We start from the raw sequence: 19,173 nt of genomic DNA on the forward strand, positions 1-19,173 counted from the left end.
CTGAGTTTAATGATGCCCCCTTTAGGGTCCACCTGGGCAGAAAGGTGAACAAGGGGTAACCGAGATCATTGACTACAACGGTAACATTCATCAGGCTCTACAGGTGAGTGAGACTACAGAAAAGTATCTAGCCCAGGCACATTTCCAAAAAGCTCTCCATCCTCACCCCTACAGGGTACTATGCCCTTAAAAATCACCCAAAACAAGCAGGAAGCTCTATGTCATCCAATCAGGATTTCTGAGAGACCTCGGCAAAGAGATTTGACCCACACGTGAACTGGTAGCTGTTGAGCAGTATTCCCCTGCAGAAGCTCCCCAGCCAGCTGGTTGAGAAGATTGGCAGTAGAGAGAGGCGTGGGGTGGTGGGTCTTGTTTGGAAGAGGGACCCAGACAAGAATGAAGTGATGTTGCTTTTTGAGGAGATTGGTGAAGGAGAGGTCAAAGGTTGAGGCTGTTGAGCTACTTGGCTGGATTGGTGAAGACTGGTATCAATAAGAGCTCGTTAATTTGGACAAACAGCTGATCAAAGTACGGAGAAGAACTGTGGATCAGTCAGACATCAGCAGCAATGCAGGAGCAAGCACCAAGATAGAGAGATAGACACTTCCTCTTGGGCACTTTGGATTCCCTGGCAGCCAACCTCGTGACATTACAGGCCAGTTAGCTGAAGCAAGGCCCAGCCCTGAAGCAGGTTAAGACCTGCTTTTGTGTCTGATGCCTGTGTCATTTGCATCCTGGGCACAGAAGGGATTTGGGTAAGTACTTTAAAAGATGAGTTGTACACAGTTCTCAGAATATACTTCTGAAACACAAAGTATACATTTAGCAATTGTGTTTTGATAAATTTGATCTTGTTTTGCTCAAGGAACATTATGCCGAATTTCAGAATACGGCAGCACAACACAGTAACAGTAACAGATCCTTTGGCCACCAATGTTTACACTAAACCCGATCGATGCCAAATTACGCTGACTCTCTTCTGCCTGTGCATGATCATCCCTATGTATTCATATCTAATAACAGTCCCTTAAATGCATCAATGGTCCCCACTCTCACCTCTCCCTCCAGCCTGCTGTAGCAGTCGGTTTTCACTCTCCGTGTAAAAAAAAATCTGCCTCGCACTCCTTTAACCTTTTACCCTCTCGCCCGAAATGCATGTCCTTTAGAAAGCAACATCTCTACCCTAGGGGGAAAAAAATCACACTCTCCACCCTATTTGTGCCTCTCCTAATCTTATAAAGTTCTATCATGTCACCCTCTTGGTCTCTGATGCTTCAGGGTTGTGTGTTCTGGGGAAGCATAGTTCAGACTCTCTGTTCCAGTGTTTAGTCTACAATTTAACTGTCAGGCTGAGGGATTTCAGTGCAAAGGAGATGAACATTATCTCATCCTGGGTATTCAATGATAGCACCTGCTAGATCAGGCAACATGCGATAAGCCCAGTTACACCGCTTTAATAATATTAGCTAGAAATTAGATTATGGAGCCATGCGTTTTTGTGCTCAGCTCAACCAATGCCTAGGTAAAGAAAACAGAATGAAATTTGGGGGCTTACAACGTGTTTCGGGGTGTCTGATTTTTATTATAGTTTTCACCTTGCGTCTACTACATAATACACAGAGGAAATTGGCCGTATTCTATGACATCTAAAGAACTTGGGGATGTTATTTCTGGGGCTTTAGTTTCAGATCGGAGTGGTTCACAAGGTCCAGAAGCCACATTCCCAAAGTAGACTTCCTGACTACCTGTGTAGCCTGCATTTGTGAGTACTTGGGGGCCTCACTGAGTTGGTCTCAGCCCAGCATTCTGGCAGGCAGGTTTGCCTCTGCAACGTGGGTGTGTTTAAGCTAAGTAGTTGGGGGGAGGGGACAAACTGGAAATATAGGGATGGAGTTAAAGGGAAAGTGAGAATAAGAAAAGTTAAGAAAGACAACAGAATCATCGGAGCAGAAAGCTCAAGAAGGGATCGTACAGTATGGCCAAGTGAAATAGGAATTGATATGGGAGGTGAGGGGAGTAATGAATTGAAAGTATTGTATATGGATGCATGGAGTATAAGAAATAAAGTGGATGAACTTGAGGCACAGTTGGAAATTGGTAAGTATGATGTTGTGGGAATAACAGAGACATGGCTTCAAGTGGACAGGGCCTGGGAAATGAATATTCAAGGGTATACGTCCTATCGAAAGGACAAACTGATGGGTGAGGGGGTGGGGTGGCTCTGTTGGTGAGGAATGATATTCAGTCCCTTGCGAGGGGGGACATAGAATCAGGAGACGTAGAGTCAGTAGATAGAACTGAGAAATTCTAAGGGGAGAAAGACCCTGATGGGAGTTATCTACAGGCCCCCAAACAGTAGTCTGGATGTAGGGTGTAAGTTGCATCAAGAGTTAAAATTGGCATGTCGCAAAGGTAATGCTACAGTTGTTATGGGGGATTTCAACATGCAGGTAGACTGGAGGAATCAGGTTGGTACTGGACCCCAAGAAAGGGAGATTGTGGAGTCCCTCCGAGATGGATTCTTAGAACAGCTTGTACCGGAGCCTACCAGAGTGAAGGCAATTCTAGATTAAGTGTTGTACAATGAACCGGATTTGATCAGGGACCTCAAGGTAAAGGAGCCGTTAGGAGGTAGTGACCATAATATGATAAGTTTTAATCTACAAATTGAGAGGGAGAAGGGAAAATCAGAAGTGTCAGTATTACAGTTGAACAAAGGGAACTATGGTGCTATGAGGGAGGAGCTGGCCAAAGTTCAATGGAACAATACCCTAGCAGGGATGATAGTGGAACAACAATGGCAGGTATTTCTGGGAATAATGCAGATGGTGCAGGATCAGTTCATTCCAAAGAGGAAGGAAGATCCTAAGGGGAGTAAGGGGAGGCCGTGGCTGACAAGGGAAGTAATGGACAGTATAAAGATAGAAGAGAAGATGTATAACATAGCAAAGATGAGATGGGAAGCCGGAGGATTGGAAAACTTTTAAAGAGCAACAGAAGACAACTAAAAAGGTAATACACGGAGAAAAAATGAGGTACCAAGGTAAACTACCCAAGAATATAAAGGAGGATAGTAAAACCTTCTTTAGGTATGTGAAAAGGAAAAAAATAGTTAAGACCAAAATTGGGCCCTTGAAGACAGAAACGGGTGAATTTATTATGGGGAACAAGGAAATGGCAGACGAGTTGAACAGGTACTTTGGATCTGTCTTAACTAGGGAAGATACAATCTCCCAGATATAATAGTGGCCAAAGGACCTAGAGTAATGGATGAACTGAAGGAAATTTATATTAGGCAGGAAATGGTGTTGGATAGACTGTTGGGTCTGAAGGCTGATAAGTTCCCGGGACCTGATGGTCTGCATCTCAGGGTACTTAAGGAGGTGGCTTTAGAAATCGTGGACGCATTGGTAATCATTTTCCAATGTTCTATAGATTCAGGATCAGTTCCTGTGGATTGGAGGGTGGCTAATGTTGTCCCACTTTTCAAGAAAGGAGGGAGAGAGAAAACGGAATTATAGACCGGTTAGCCTGACGTCGGTGGTGGGAAAGATGCTGGAGTCAATTATAAAAGATGAAATTACGACACATTTGGATGGCAGTAACAGGACAGGTCTGAGTCAGCATGGGTTTATGAAGGGGAAATCGTGCTTGACTAATCTTCTGGAATTTTTTGAGGATGTAACTATGAAAATGGACAAGGGGGAGCCAGTGGATGTAGTGTACCTGGACTTTCAGAAAGCCTTTGATAAAGTCCCACATAGGAGATTAGTGGGCAAAATTAGGGCACATGGTATTGGGGGCAGAGTACTGACATGGACTGAAAATTGGCTGGCTGACAGGAAACAAAGAGTAGCGATTAAAGGGTCCCTTTCGGAATGGCAGGCGATGACTAGTGGGGTACCACAGGGTTCAGTGCTGGGACCGCAGCTGTTTACAATATACATTAATGATTTAGATGAAGGGATTAAAAGTAACATTAGCAAATTTGCAGATGACACAAAGCTGGGTGGCAGTGTAAAATGTGAGGAGGATGTTATGAGAATGCAGGGTGACTTGGACAGGCTGGGTGAGTGGGCGGATGCATGGCAAATGCAGTTTAATGTGGATAAATGTGAGGTTATCCACTCTGGTGGTAAGAACAGGAAGGCAGATTATTATCTAAATGGAATCAAGTTAGGAAAAGGGGAAGTACAACGAGATCTAGGTGTTCTTGTACATCAGTCACTGAAAGCAAGCATGCAAGTACAGCAGGCAATGAAGAAAGCTAATGGCATGCTGGCCTTCATAACAAGGGGAATTGAGTATAGGAGTAAAGAGGTCCTTCTGCAGCTGTACAGGGCCCTGGTGAGACAACACCCGGAGTACTGTGTGCAGTTTTGGTCTCCAAATTTGAGGAAGGACATTCTTGCTATTGAGGGAGTACAGTGTAGGTTCACAAGGTTAATTCCCAGGATGGCGGGACTGTCATATGTTGAAAGATTGGAACGACTGGGCTTGTATACACTGGAATTTAGAAGGATGAGAGGGAATCTGATTGAAACATATAAGATTATTAAGGGATTGGACACGCTGGAGGCAGGAAGCATGTTCCCTCTGATGGGTGAATCCAGAACCAGAGGCCACAGTTTAAGAATAAGGGGTAGGCCATTTAGAACGGAGCTGAGGAAAAACTTTTTCACCCAGAGAGTGGTGGATATATGGAATGCTCTGCCCCAGAAGGCAGTGGAGCACAAGTCTCTGGATGTTTTCAAGAAAGAGATGGATAGAGCTCTTAAAGATAGTGGAATCAAAGGTTATGGGGATAAGGCAGGAACTGGGTACTGATTATGGATGATCAGTCATGATCACAGTGAATGGCAGAGCTGGCTCGAAGGGCCAAATGGCCTACTCCTGCACCTATTGTCTATTGTCAGCACTGGGGACCCAACTCAGGAAGGCCACTTTAAGTTACAGCTATACCAGTTTTCCAGAGGTTGCCCCATGATGTCGATTCCAAGCTACTACTCCCAACCAGCCATCTATTATTCCACTTCCCTTAAAGTAATCATCAATATCAACTGATCAGACCCCCTCCATACCTACCCATCCCCAACCCCCTCTGATTTCTTTTGCAGCCACACAGTATTCAGAGTTAATTCCTTCAGCAGTGCTCGTTCTATTGGTCCCAGGGGTTATTCACTGTTGTAGCAGCAGGCCTGTGATTAAGTCTGTCGTTAGTGTGTCACCCCACAACCAATCAAGATGCTTCTGCCAGGTCAAGGGACTTCGAGGAATTTTCCTTTCAACCACAATCTAAACAGTACTCCCTCCTGCATCAGTGTGACATTTTCGCTCCCCACGCCTGCAGTCTTCACAAAGTCTTTGATGAGTTATCGGTTTTAACCCAATTGGCAAGAAATTATAGGCTGTTTTATGCTGTTGGTCCACATCTGATACAAACTGATGAATCAATGGGATTGCTCCTCTTACAGAGGTGACTGATTGTCAAGTTTTACCAGTTAACACTGTCGTCTGCACAAGATGTCTTTCTACTTGCACAACACTCCGACTCTCACTCCCAACCGGGACAAACGATGGCCAAAGCTGCACATCACTCTGAACTCGCGTTCTGAAGCAGGCACCACTCGCGACAGTGATGAGGGGTTGAACATCAACCCTTCCATCTCATCTTGGATCTCAATTTATTTCTGGCACTTCTGTTTGTTTCTTTGCTCTCAGACATTTCTTTTTTTTCTCAATGTCTCTAAAGCATTTATTAGATAAATTATCTTTAGAGGCAAACTGAACTCAGAGCATAAATATTAGATTGGGATCATGAAACTATGGTGTTCAACTTCTTTATTCACGTCATTATATGGAGCAGATCTTCTATATTGGTCTGTTTTACTCTCCATATAATCACATTTAATGAAGAAGAGTTGTGTGTGATCACAGACTTTACTTTGTTTTCCATTGACCTTGAACCCTAGCCATAGATATTGGCACCAAATATGCTATTAAGGCAATTCAGTCCTTTATAGATTGCCTAGAACATTGAAAGATTATCAAAGCCTCATATTAACCAAACAATATTTTACAGTGAAGTTATTACAGACATTCCTAGGGCACTTAAAGGTGTTACAATGTGTTTTCACGTGTAGGTACTGTGACAAGGTTAAAGCCCTCTGTCTATCTGTGTTACAATGTGTTTTCACGTGTAGGTACTGTGACAAGGTTAAAGCCCTGTGTCTATCTGTGTGGGCTACTCCATCATAATGAGAGTTTAGCCCACAGTGTATGGGTATAGCTTATCCTCGGTAATGATGTTCAATGGTAAAATTCAAGATTGTGGTGAAGTATTGAACAAAAAATTGTAATCACAAATTCGCGAAAGTCTGCAGATGGTGGAAGTTCAAAGCAACTCACGCAAAGTGCTGGAGGAACTCAGTCGGCCAGGCGGCATCTATGGAAAAGAATAAGCAGTCGATGTTTCAGGCCGAGACCCTTCTTCAGGACTGAGAGGGAAGGGGGAAGATGCCAGAATAAAAAGGTGGAGGCAGGAGGAGGAGGATAGCTAGAAGGTGATAGGTGAAGCCAGGTGGGTGGGAAAGGTCAAGAACTGAAGAATATTTTAGGAGAGAATAGTAGGCCGTAGGAGAAAGGAAAGGAGGAAGGGACCTGGGGGAAGAAATAGGCATGTGAGAAAAAGTAAAAGGTCAGAGTGGGGTTGAAATATAATGATGTCTTTCACCATTCCGATCCATTGAGATTGTATTGTCAGGACAGAAAGGTGATTACACTCACTTTCACTGGATGTGCAGAAGAGTGGACTGTCCATCTGTTGCAGAAAACATACAACTTCTGTTTCCATTGACTTGAATAGAGTTAGACATTTCCTGTAATGGAGGCCATCAACTCACTACTCAGGTGACAGAGAAAATGCAACAATAATATCTTTGCAATAAGTTGCAGAATACGTCTGTAAACTCCTTTATGTGGCTGCTCTTACATTTCTTTTTCTTTAATTTTGGCGTTCAAACAGAGGATCACCACCTTAACTGTCACGGTAATTTGCTGGGTTCCTAAAAGTTACTGCATGAGCTGTTGTGGCTTGTGGCTGTGGATTCAGGCTGTTGTAGTTCATTGTCTGACTTGCTGAAAGTTGGATTCATGGTAATGTTAATACATTGTGCAGCAAAGAAGATACATAACCAGCCATTAATTTAAGCTTCTTATAGTTAATATTAGTGGAGTGTTTTTTGCTCAAATTTTCATTAGCACTTTAATGACCTTTACCATAAACATTTTGAACCTGTATCCAACAAATCAGTTTTGTCCTGTTTTGCTTTCATTTTTGATTGAATAATAGGAAGTTGCACGATCTTTACAAGGGTGCCAGTGTAAAAATATTCCAATTCTTTCTGTGCAAAAGTAATTCTTTTGTTCTGGGTCATCAGGGTCCACCAGGGCCTCAAGGATCTCCAGGAATGCCAGGACCAAAGGTAGGAATTTCCTTTGTACATTTCCATGATTGAGGGAGAGGCTTCTCAATAGAAACTGGGGACAGTCTCATTTTAGTGATGTAATCAGAATCAATAGTCAGAGAAAAAAATGTTTCATCCTGACAATAGCATCATTTTAGCAGAAAGCAAATGTTTATTTAAACATGCCAGTGTGAGAATTGTACAGCAGAGGCATTGCCCACTATGTCTGTGCAAGTTGGTCAGGACATTGAAAAGTTCCATTAAAATATTTGAAGGATTGAATGCACCTTGCACAGTGCCTCTATGATCATGTGCCTCACAGTTTAAATGACTTTTTGTTCCAGATAAGTCCTATGATTTGAATATTTTGATATTAAACATTTAAAACAAAAAAAAAGAAAAATTCTGATGAACAGGAGATCAGCTAGCAAATGAAGGAGTAAGGTATATTCATAATCGGAAGGGAAGCATAATTAAAACTGCCTTGAGGTCTATCGTACAATGAAACATGTCCTACTGAATGCAGACAAAAGATTTCCACATTTTTGTAGCATTTGCATTTTTCATCAATAATAAAACATTCCAATAATTTGATTCCAATATTTTAAGGACCAGTAAAGCTCATCCCAAGAGTGGCCATTGTTACAATACTGAGCCCAAAATCAATAATACAATGATAAGGAATTATTCTGACTTGAAGCTGATGAAACATCGCCACCATAGTAGGAGGGTTTGAAAGTAACGTTTACGCAGAGGTGCCAATACTTTAGGAAGAAAAATATGGTCATTTAAACTGCACTGGTTTTCCCCAAGTATGTCAGTAATTATTCTATTTATTGTCTATTGCATTGTGTGTGACTGATTTCACATCCAGGCCAAGCCACAGGAGTAGTGGATTATCCTTGATTTAGTTGAGTTCGTAGAACAAGCTATTCTCTTTAATGGAAACAAATGTATTCACTCTAACAACCTGTTCTGGTAGATAGGACTATGAACTCACAATCTCCACTAGAACACTGAACCCACCATAACATAGTAATGTTAGATTGGACTAAATTCAGTTTCCGAACACTAGCCTCTGATTCTGCATTATGATGCCTCTGCAGCCAATTCACACATGGCACAAAATATATTTAGTAGTGGTTTGAGGGAATAAGAGTGTGTGTGGATTTTCCTCAACATAAGGACTAAATAGTGATTGACCAGAGTTTTGCCTTCCTTTTACTCTTACATCACAGGGAGACATGGGGAACCCTGGTTCACCTGGAGCCTCAGGAATACAGGTACTGTAATTACCTTTGGCTTAATGGTTCTTAAATATTTTTCAATACTTGTAATATGTCTCTTAAGAATGTAATAAGTTGTACCTTCTCCCTATACTTGTGTTTACTTCCAGGGCCCCAAAGGCTCCAAAGGCGACATTGGTGCTCCAGGAGATAAAGGAAGCATGGGCTTTCCTGGATTATCTGTAAGTGCTCTCAGTTCAGGCAACCATGTCCAGAAGGAATTTTGCAAGTAGTTCATGTACTCTCAGCTGATAAGGAATTGTATTAGCACCCAGGTACTGCAGGTGGCAAATGCATTGCGTGAAGCTGAAGCCTTACTCTAGAACTAGAATCTCTACGTTTACAAAGCACCAATAATTGAGTGACTGTCAATTGAGCAGAAGTCCTGAACAGGGATTTTTTAGTTAAAAAAAAACACAGAAAACTTTTCTCTGTCATGAAAACCTTACTTGATTTCGAGAAGTTACAGTCATCTTAATGTAACTGCTGATAACAGGATATCCTTCCTTTTCTCTCTACCCCTCTCCACACTACAAGCAGGACTCCCTGACACCCGCAAATTATATACAATATCCCGGAAATCGATTTTTTTGAGCAAGCGAGGGGGGGGGGGAGAGAGAGCGAGAGAGAGAGAGAGAGAGCGAGAGAGAGCGAGTGACAGACATAGCGAGAGAGTGACAGAGAGAGCATCCTGGTTGATCTCTCTTTGTGCTAAGTAGACCTATCAGTTTTCTCTGTGGGCGGGCTTTACAGTCATAAACACAAAGTACTCTGCAGATGCTGGGGTCAAAGCAACACACACAACACACTGGAGGAACTCAGCAGGTCGGGCAGCATCTGTGGAAACGATCAGTCAACGTTCCCACGGCTGCTGCCCGAGCTGCTGAGTTCCTCCAGCGTGTTGAGAGTGGGCTTTACAGTTAACCTCTCTCTTTCATTGTCCATCAGTTCAGTTTAGTGTCCTGCAGCGCCATGACAGAGAGTTCCAAAAAAAGAAAATATAAAACGTAAACAACAGGAATTCTGCAGATGCTGGAAATTCAAGCAACACACATCAAAGTTTGATGTGTGTTGCTTAAATATAAAACGTACTTCACCCCAGACTACACTAAGGTGTACCCCTGCCTAATAGGGGTCAAAAATAATGACAGTGTTGCTCGCTGCACTGTTTGCAACAGTGACTTTTCTATTGCCCATGGTGGGTTAAATGACTGTAAAAGACATGTTGAGGTGAGTTTAACAGGTGTCAATTGTTTAATTGCAAAGCTAACATTATTTAAACTAGCTGGCTAGCTGCTAAGGAGCTACTCTAATGATGTCCAACGTGATGAGGCCAAACTCCCTGTAGACTTGCTTAAAGTTGTAATAGAATAAAAAAAACAACTCCATGATAATATAAGTACATATTTTATGAAGTTGAGACTTCCAGCAAAATGCTCAAATCCACCAAGCAAGCTACATCACAGTCCAAGGAAAGTTTGCAAAAGAAGTAGAAAAGCTATTTGCATTAGCATTTAGCTATTAGCATTGAGACTGCCAACAAAATACTCAACAAAGAATATATATATATATATGTGTATGTGTGTGTGTAAATAGTTTCAATACATGATCAAATAAATTGTTGTGGTCTTTCATAATCAAATGTCCTGTATACATACACCCTTGGAGGTGGACTGGGGGGAGATATGGGGTTGCGGGGTGCAGGGGTGGTGGTGCTACCTCCCTGAAATGAGTTTTTGCAGGGTGGGGGATGTGTGGTATCTGCTTCAACCTCTTCCTCTAGCAGATGATTCCATTTTGCTCATCATTCTCTGTGTAAGAACAGTTGCCTGTTTGGCCCCCTTTCACTTGACCATTCATGGTATAAGTCCTGCACCAGTTTGACTCCCCAAAATGCGTCATGTTATGTCATCCACAAACTTACAGACCAGGCCTGCTGCATTCACATCCAATCCCATGGCACGCCAACAGTCTTTGGCCTCCATTCTGAGAAACAGCGTCAAACATCACCCTCTGCTTCTTATCTTTGAGCCAATTCTGAGCAAATTTTTAATCTGCCTGGTTGGCTCCCCCAGATTCCATGAGATTTGACCTTGCAGACCAGCTGACATTGCAGGGCCTTAATGAAGGTGCTGGACTTGGTGCGGACCACCTCGCTGCCTGCTACAGAGAGACATCGGAGTCGGTGCACGAAGACGGTGTGCAGTCTAACAGCCAGTGATTGTTTTGGATGTTTCTCTTGTGATCACAAGATCCTATCGGACATTAGTCCACACCAAGTCTGGTTCACTGGTTTATGGGCGAGACCAACGGTGGCGGGGGGGGGGGGCTTTGTGGCCTTAGTTGTAGCGAGGTCTAGACCTCGTGCCGCAGTGTCACCAGTGCAGCCGTCAGGAGAAGATTTGCTGGAGACGGTGTGGCACAGTGTCCATGCTGGATTGGGGCAGGCCCTCCCATTGGTGCTGCACTCCAACGTTTGCTCGATGAAAGACAAGCTGGATCACCTGTGTGCATGCATGTATTCTTCTGTGGACTGCTGAAGGCTTGTTCTTGCCAACATTTCTGCTCCATTAATCTATGGGATATGTCACTTAGGGACTTGGGCTACATTATATATTTTGCATGACTGTATGTTTACTGCTATCATATATGTGCTATATGAGCCGTGTGCTGTGTGTGACTATTGGTACTGTGGTTTGAACCTTGAACCTGGAGTATCACTGTTTCATGTGGCTGTATTCATGGGTATTTATGTATGGTTGAATGATGTTTGAACTTGAACAGCCGCAAGGTAGAAGGCCGGACCAGCATCCCGGGCGGGTCCTCAAAGTGTGTGCTGAACAGCTGGCTGGTGTGTTTACGGACATTTTCAATCTCTCCCTCTCCCAGTGTGTAGTGCCTTCCTGTTTCAAATCGTCCATCATTGTCCCTGTACCTAAGAAAACCAAGGTAGCATGTCTGAACGACTGGCTCCCTGTCACACTCACCTCAATTATAAGCAAGTGCTTTGAGAAGCTGGTTAAAGACTACATCTGCTGTGTGCTACCACCCACACAGGACCCCCTACAATTCGCCTACTGTTGGAACCGGTCTACCAATGACGCCATAGCCACAGAACTACACATCGTCCTCACTCACCTGGAGAAGAGGGATGCATACATTGGAATGTTGTTCCTGGACCACAGTTCAGCATTCAACACCATAATTCCCTCCGGACTTGACAGGAAGCTCAGAGACCTCGGCCTTCACCCTGCCTTGTGCAGCTGGATCCTGGACTTCCTGTCAGATTGCTGGCAGGTGGTAAGAGTGGGCTCCCTCACCTCTTCCCCTCTGACCCTCAACACAGGTGCCCCCAGGGTTGTGTCCTGAGTCCCCTTCTCTACTCCCTTTACACCCATGACTGTACTGCCACACACATCTCCAATCTGATGATCAGATTTAAAGATGACACAACTTTGATTGGTCTTATTTCTAGCGGCAATGCGACAGCCTACAGAGGAGAGGTTAACACTCGGATACAGTGGTGCCAGGATAATAATCTCTCCCTCAATGTCCAAGAAACAAAAGAGCTGATTGTAGATTACAGGAGGAAAGGAGACAGGCTCGGCCTGATCAACATCAGTGTGATTGCAGTTGAGAGGGTGAGAGGCTTCAAGTTGCTCAGTACACACATCACCAATGATCTAACCTGGACTGTATACACTGGTTGTGTGCAAACAAAAACACACCAGCGTCTCTTCCACCTCAGGCGACTGAAGAAGTTCGGCATGAGCCCCCAAATCCTCAACACCTTCTACAGGGGCAGCAGTGAGAGCATCCTGACTGACTGTATCACTGCCTGGTACGGGGACTGCACCAACCTTGATCGCTGGGCACTGCAGAGAGTGGTACGGACAGCCCAGCGCATCTGTGGATGTGAACCTCCCTCCATTGAACACATTTACAGCAGCAGGTGCAGAGAGAAAGCCTGGAAGATCTTCGGGGACACCAGTCACCCCATAATAAACTGTTTCATCTGCTTCCATCTGGCAAATGGTACCACAGCATTAAAGCCAGGACCAACAGGCTACAGAACAGCTTCTTTCTACAAGCCATTAGACTTTTAAATTCACATGTCTGTACATTGCAACAGAGTCATAACACTAACATGTTTACTCCCTCATGTTGTGGGACAGATGTAAGATTTAAGTAAATTCAATTTAATTTAACTAAACGAATCCTTCTGCCTACACAATGACTATATTCCACCATCTTTGCACACTCATGTGCCTGTCTAACAGCCTCTCAAATGCCCCTGTCCTCTGTGCCTTCACTACCACCGCGTTCCAAACACTATTTCTGTATAACAAAACATCTTGTCCCATGCACCTCCTATGAACTTATCCCCTCTCACCTTAAAGGGTTGCCTTCATGTATTAGATGTTTGGATCCTGCCCAAAAAAAATATATCAGATATTCTCCCTGTCTATGCCTCTCACAATTTTATTAACTTCCATCATGTTCCTCCTCAGCTTCTACTGCTCCAGAAGAGAACCCAGTTTTGTTCAAGCTCTCCTTGTATCACATGCCCTCTAATCCAGGCAGCATCCCGCTAAACCACTTCCTCACACCCTTCCTATAATGGAGCAACCGGAATTAACTGCAATACTCCAGATGCAGCCTAAACAGAATTTCATAAGACTACCATATCACCAAAAAATAGTTGGATGAATTAAAGTTAACTGTGTAGTTCTGATTGTTATACAACCCCCCCATATTTCAGTGTTTTTGAGCTGAGGAGAGTGATGTTGTTATCATTTCACTTCTTTGTTGGTTCAGTCAGATTGTTCCTTAATTTCTCAATTTTTGGAGACAAAGCCAAACGTATAGTTTCTTATTAGAGCTAATTAAACCCTAACCCTGGATTCATTCCAGTGAATCCACTCTGAAACTCATTCCATTCCATTCCATTCTAAGCTAGAGGATTTGTGTATAACCTAAGTATTATGTTTCTAACTTTAATATTCTGACATTCCTTTAATAAAATCCAATTAAAATAACAAAGTCAAGGAATATTCTATAATTAAACCAAACTCTGTTCAACCTTGATCATACAGTCAAGCTCCATTGAGAACTCACTGTGGACTAACAATTCTGTGTAATACTGACCAACTGTTTAATTGTTGAAGATTCTGTCCTTTCAAGGAGAAACTCCAAAAGCTGGTCACACCATCTTCTTTCAGCGCTCCAAGTGAACATTAAAGATTTTGTGTACGATCCACAAAAAGGAGACGTTTTCTAACAACAAAGTACATCTGATTGCTGATTATAGAGTGTACCACTGATCACATTAATTCCATGCAGGTTAACTCTCTCTTTGGTTTTCACTGTACTTTTTGTCCATGCAGGGTATTAATGGAGAAAAGGGAGAAAAGGGTGAGAAAGGAGATCACGGGATGGCTGGTCCAAAAGGCTCTTCAGTAAGTTCTCCAAAATTAGGTATCCTAATCCTTAAAGCATGTTGCAAATCAGCGGATTGGGGATCCACTGCATATTGTCAGGAAGGATACTTTAACACCAAGAAAGGTGGAATTCTGTTTACAACTCAATAGTAATTTGGTATTATTACTCCTACTCTTACCACATATATCTTGACAATTTAGGAAGGAAAAACAGGATCCTTAGAGAATAGAGTAATTAAAGTAAGCACATTAAGAAAACTGGTACAGCGGTCAGAAAAGTCCATTTAGTGTGAGTTTTTTTGTCTGCATTGGTTCTGCTTTCCAGTGTGAGGTTGGCGTAGATCATCTCTAAGCAATACGAAGTGATAGTCTGCAGTTTAATAATTACAGTTACTTTAGGCTGTGGCCCTAACTAAGAGAAAGAAGCTTTTGAAGAACTTTACGATGACAGGCAGGTGCAAATGCTGCCATTGCACAATCAGCAAATGAGATACTTTATAACACTCTAGCTCTTCAATTTACTCCTTATTTTCAATATCAATTCCTAACGTTAGCAGAATACAGCTCCAGTTTGTAAATCTGCCTGAACCTTTCTGACTCATGCCATATTATCACTCAGGTAAGTTACTACTTTTTTTTAAAGGAGTCATTCTTTGGACTTCATGCTGTTTGGTTAAATCAGCTCCTTTTGATAAAGATTATCAGCGACTGATAGTATATAGATAGGTGACAGGCTCTACCGATTTCCAAACTGCATTGAAAACTATTCGAATTGTTCTTGTGGCATATAAATTAGGCCATACTTTTGTTTTTCAGTTGATCTTATCTAATTTGGGTAGATACCAGTCCGCATTCCAGAAGATGGGAAGACTAAAGTCCAGAATACTCAGTGAAGAATGCTGCAGAGCTTTGGAGTAATGTTATTATTACATAGCCAGGTCATGGGTGGTCTCCAGATTAAAAGGCCACAAAGTCTACCTCAGAATCGTCCAAGATTATGGAACCAAGAGAATGACTGTGCAGATCTTAAATCCGTACCCTCCTCAGATTTATACAATAAAACTATAGTAAATCAAGGTCTTTGTAAAGAAAAAAAAATCTGTGAAAAAATACATTAAAATTTGTTTATTTTGATTTTTGAAGAACAAGCCTCAACAGAGGTCAGTAAACATAGTGTTAAATATTACATCTAAATCTCAGGATTCAGTGCCTTGTTGATTTTGGCAGAAACATGACAACTTAAATCCAACCTCCAAGGTAAATTTGCTGAAATCTGACCAGCAAATTGACTTGGATGCAAAATAAGGCTTGGTTCGGTTTCATGCTTCAATTAAGTTGAAGGCAACACTTACGAAGAGCAACCAATTTTAATGTGAACAATTTAGCATAACTACATCTCCCAGCCACTGTTTATGTTGGCAATTGGTTAAGATTTGCTAAACTATGAGATTTTTAACTCAAGGAAAGATTCAATGATTGCTTTCAGCTACACATATAAAATCCTCAGGATATCATTTGGAAATAAAAGTTGAGTGAAGTGAATATTCACATAGGTGGAATCAAATGTTACAGAACTTACTGAGGTTACGTAAGGAAGAGGTGAGAGTACCTCTTTTATTAAATTTCCCCTTTTATGAATATTTAAAACTTAGGTTCCACATTTACAGTTGCTTCTTTCATTATGTTATTCCCAAATGTCTCTAAATACCCTCTAAGCATAATTGCTCTAATTTCCTCAAGCAAAGTTGTAGATGAACTCCGAAGAGATCAACAAGACTCTTGTGTTTCTACTTTAAAGTCCAGTCATTTTTTGGTCACAATTTTCCCTGCCAAACTTTGATTCCAATTTACCTGAGACAGATCTGTACTCATCCTTTTGAAATAGGCTTTCTTCCAATGGACTATCCTTACCTTGGAATGGTTAATATTCCTTTCCATTGTAATTCTAAACCTTATTCTAGAGAATAAACAAACCCCAATAGGCAGGAGGCGTTTAAAAAAAACAAAATAATAACCATTCAGAGTCAGTAAGGATGAGACACAAAGATGGTTAGATTTGGGAAGCTTAGTTAACAAAGGAAATTGAGGGTTTGAGCAGGAAAAAGAAGGAAGAGTATATCAGATTTTGAAAATTCTTTATCAGTTGAGTCCTTTGAGGTTTATAGATGGGTGGCAGGATGGAGATGTGTCTCTACCAAAGGCGCTTCTTCCCTCTGCTGGCCTGAGGTGTAGCACCTGCTTAGCTCCCTCCCACCGATCAGGGTCACATGGAGCCATGGGAGCAGGTGGTGGATGGTCATATGAGCAACTGGTGCATATCACAGGTTATGTGACTACGGATGCCAGGCAGACAATCTCTGAAGAGTATTGATAATGGCTGGGGTCAGCCATCTTGTAAAGACACTGCCCAGAAGAAGGCAATGGCAAACAATTCCTGTAGAAAAATTTGCCAAGAACAATCATGGTCGTGGAAAGACTATGATCGCCTACGTCATATGACATAGCACATAATGATGACGATGGAAAAGATGAGGTTTATAGAGGATGTAGATAAGATCTTCAGAGGGCAAAAAAGGGACATGACTGGTCTTGTCCATCAGAATTAAAGAGAATTCCACAACCTTTTCTCAATTTATCAGAAGCAAGCAGGTAGTTAGCGAAAGAGTAGGTCCTCCAGGGACCAAAAGGGAAATCTTTGCACGGAGCCAGGGAATACATATGCTGCTCATATGGATACTTTGTGTCAATACTCACCAGGAAGAAGGATGGGGAGGATGGAGGATTATGGGAAATGTGTGCTCCCAGTCTAGAACATGTATGCCTCAGGAAAGAGGAAGGGCTAGAGTTATTGATGCACAGTAAGGTGCACAGATCCCCAAAGCCGAATGAAATCTATCCTAAGATGTTATGGAATGCAAGGAAGGATATAGCTGGGGTTCTGACAGATCAGAAGTGGTAATGTAAAGAACAGGGCATAATTCTAAAGTGGATGCAGGAACAGAGAGATCTGTTGGTGTTCCATAGACATAGTTTGTTGTAAAAGATAGGTCAGCTTACAGGCATTTGAGATCCTGGTCTTTATAAAAACACAGGAGAAAGAAATTAGGGATGAACTGTTCATACATTTCTGGTCCTAACACAATTGGTATGTTGTTATCTCTATCAATGTAATCAATTGTTTATTAGCTGCCATATGAGTTCCCTCCCAAGATCACTGAACGTAACCTTCTCTCGTCCTCTTTCAAAAGCCTGCTTTCTCTTCAAATACTTTTTAATGCATCTTTAGTTCCCTTGTGCATATCCCTGTAAGTTGTCTGTTGCATTTTCTAATCAGTAAGGCATGTTGGGACATATTGTTGTGCAAGAAGTACTATATAAATGGAATTTTAAAAATCAGAACAAGGTGGACATGCTCAGTGGGTCTCTAGAGAGAGAGAGAGAAGTAGTTGACATTTAAGATCAATCAGCTTTCATCAGATGGAAGTTCTGACACTGGTCATTGGCCTGAAACGTTAACTGTTTTCCCATCCACAGTTGCTGCCTGACTTGCTGAGTATCTCCAGTTTTTTTGGTTTTATTTTCAGATTTCCAGTAACTGCAGTTTTATTATTGCTTTTCAATGACATGTAAATGGAAGTTGTGTTTTTTTATATTGTTACTAGATAATAACAAAACCTACATTGTCTAAGTTGCAGTTAGCCGTGCCAGATTTGAGCTCTCATTGACATGCTGATCCGTTATCTGTTTGTGCAGATTGTCGGACCCCCAGGAGCCACTGGTTCACAAGGCCCACCAGGTCCAATGGTATGTCAGAGGTACTCTTCTGAGAGTCTCATATTCCATTCCTGGGGATGTGTTTAAAACTGCATGTCGTCTGAGTTTATTCTCAGAGCTGTGAACTTTGCCTCAGAATGAGAATCAGGTCTATTATCACTGACATATGTCGTGAAATTTGTGGCAGCAGTACAAATCAGCACGTAAAATATACTATAAATTGTAATAGGATATATATAGATAGATAGCTAGGTATATTAAATAAGTAATGCAAATATCAAAAATAGTGAGGTAGTTTGTGAGTTCATTGTCAGTTTCAGAAATCTGATGGCAGTGGGGAAGAAACTGTTCCTAAAGCATTGAGTGTGTGGTGTGTCTTCAGGCTCCTGTACCTCCTCCGTGTAGGCAGTAATGAGACGAGAGCGTGTCCTGGGGGACGGGGTCCTTGATGATGGATGCCGCCTTTTTGAGACATTGACTTTTAAAGATGTCTTCAAGGGTGGGGAGGTGACTGAGATTACAACCCTCTGTAGCTTTTACTGGGCAGTCGTCTTTGATTAAATAGAGTCTTACTATTACCACATCAATGTTTGTAAAGCTTGCAAATCACAGGTGTTACCTGGACTGGACAGAAGTCATTCCCAGATTTTGTCGTACACATTTGTCCTTTCAAATTGTCCATTTTCCAGAGTATAATTGCAAAGAAAATGCACAACGCTGCATTATATTGAAACATGACAAGATAGTAATAGCCTACCTATTTTAGCATCTGTCAAACTTATGTATTCAAGCTTCACCCCTGACCTGGTCTGGAGACAGGTCAAAGGTTCAGAACGGTGAGTTCAGGAGAGGAAGCAGGATTATTCCGGAGCATACTAATATTACAACGAGAAAGGTGATCGAGGTCTTGAAACATGTAAAGTTGGATGAATCCCTGGGGCTTGACCAGGTGTACCTAGGATGTTATGGGAAGCAAGGGGGGAGATTGTGAAACTCTGGCAGAGATTTTTGCGTCTTTATTAACCACAAGTGAGGTCAAAGAGGACTGGAGGATGGCTGTGTCTCTATTTCAGAAGGGCAGCCATGGAACTACAGGTTGGTGAACCTTATATCAGTGGTGGGAACATTATTGGAAGGAATTCTGAGGGACCAGATCTGTTTATCTTTGGAAAACCAAGGACTGATTAAGGATAGTCAGCGTGGCTT

At 42.1% G+C, this 19,173-nt stretch overlaps 1 protein-coding gene across 1 annotated transcript in view; it reads left to right on the plus strand.

The window, feature by feature from the left end:
* Window positions 1-19,173, plus strand: part of LOC134343716 (collagen alpha-1(XXV) chain-like) — a 168,686-nt gene that overhangs the window by 99,438 nt on the left and 50,075 nt on the right. The window contains exons 19-25 of the mRNA XM_063042467.1: window positions 26-103; window positions 7,025-7,048; window positions 7,440-7,484; window positions 8,705-8,749; window positions 8,863-8,934; window positions 14,140-14,211; window positions 17,947-17,997. Of these exons, the coding sequence (XP_062898537.1) occupies window positions 26-103; window positions 7,025-7,048; window positions 7,440-7,484; window positions 8,705-8,749; window positions 8,863-8,934; window positions 14,140-14,211; window positions 17,947-17,997 (387 nt within the window). The remainder of the gene's footprint in view (window positions 1-25; window positions 104-7,024; window positions 7,049-7,439; window positions 7,485-8,704; window positions 8,750-8,862; window positions 8,935-14,139; window positions 14,212-17,946; window positions 17,998-19,173) is intronic.

The sequence above is a fragment of the Mobula hypostoma genome, chromosome 3 (assembly GCF_963921235.1).
Source record: "Mobula hypostoma chromosome 3, sMobHyp1.1, whole genome shotgun sequence".
Lineage (NCBI taxonomy): Eukaryota > Metazoa > Chordata > Chondrichthyes > Myliobatiformes > Myliobatidae > Mobula > Mobula hypostoma.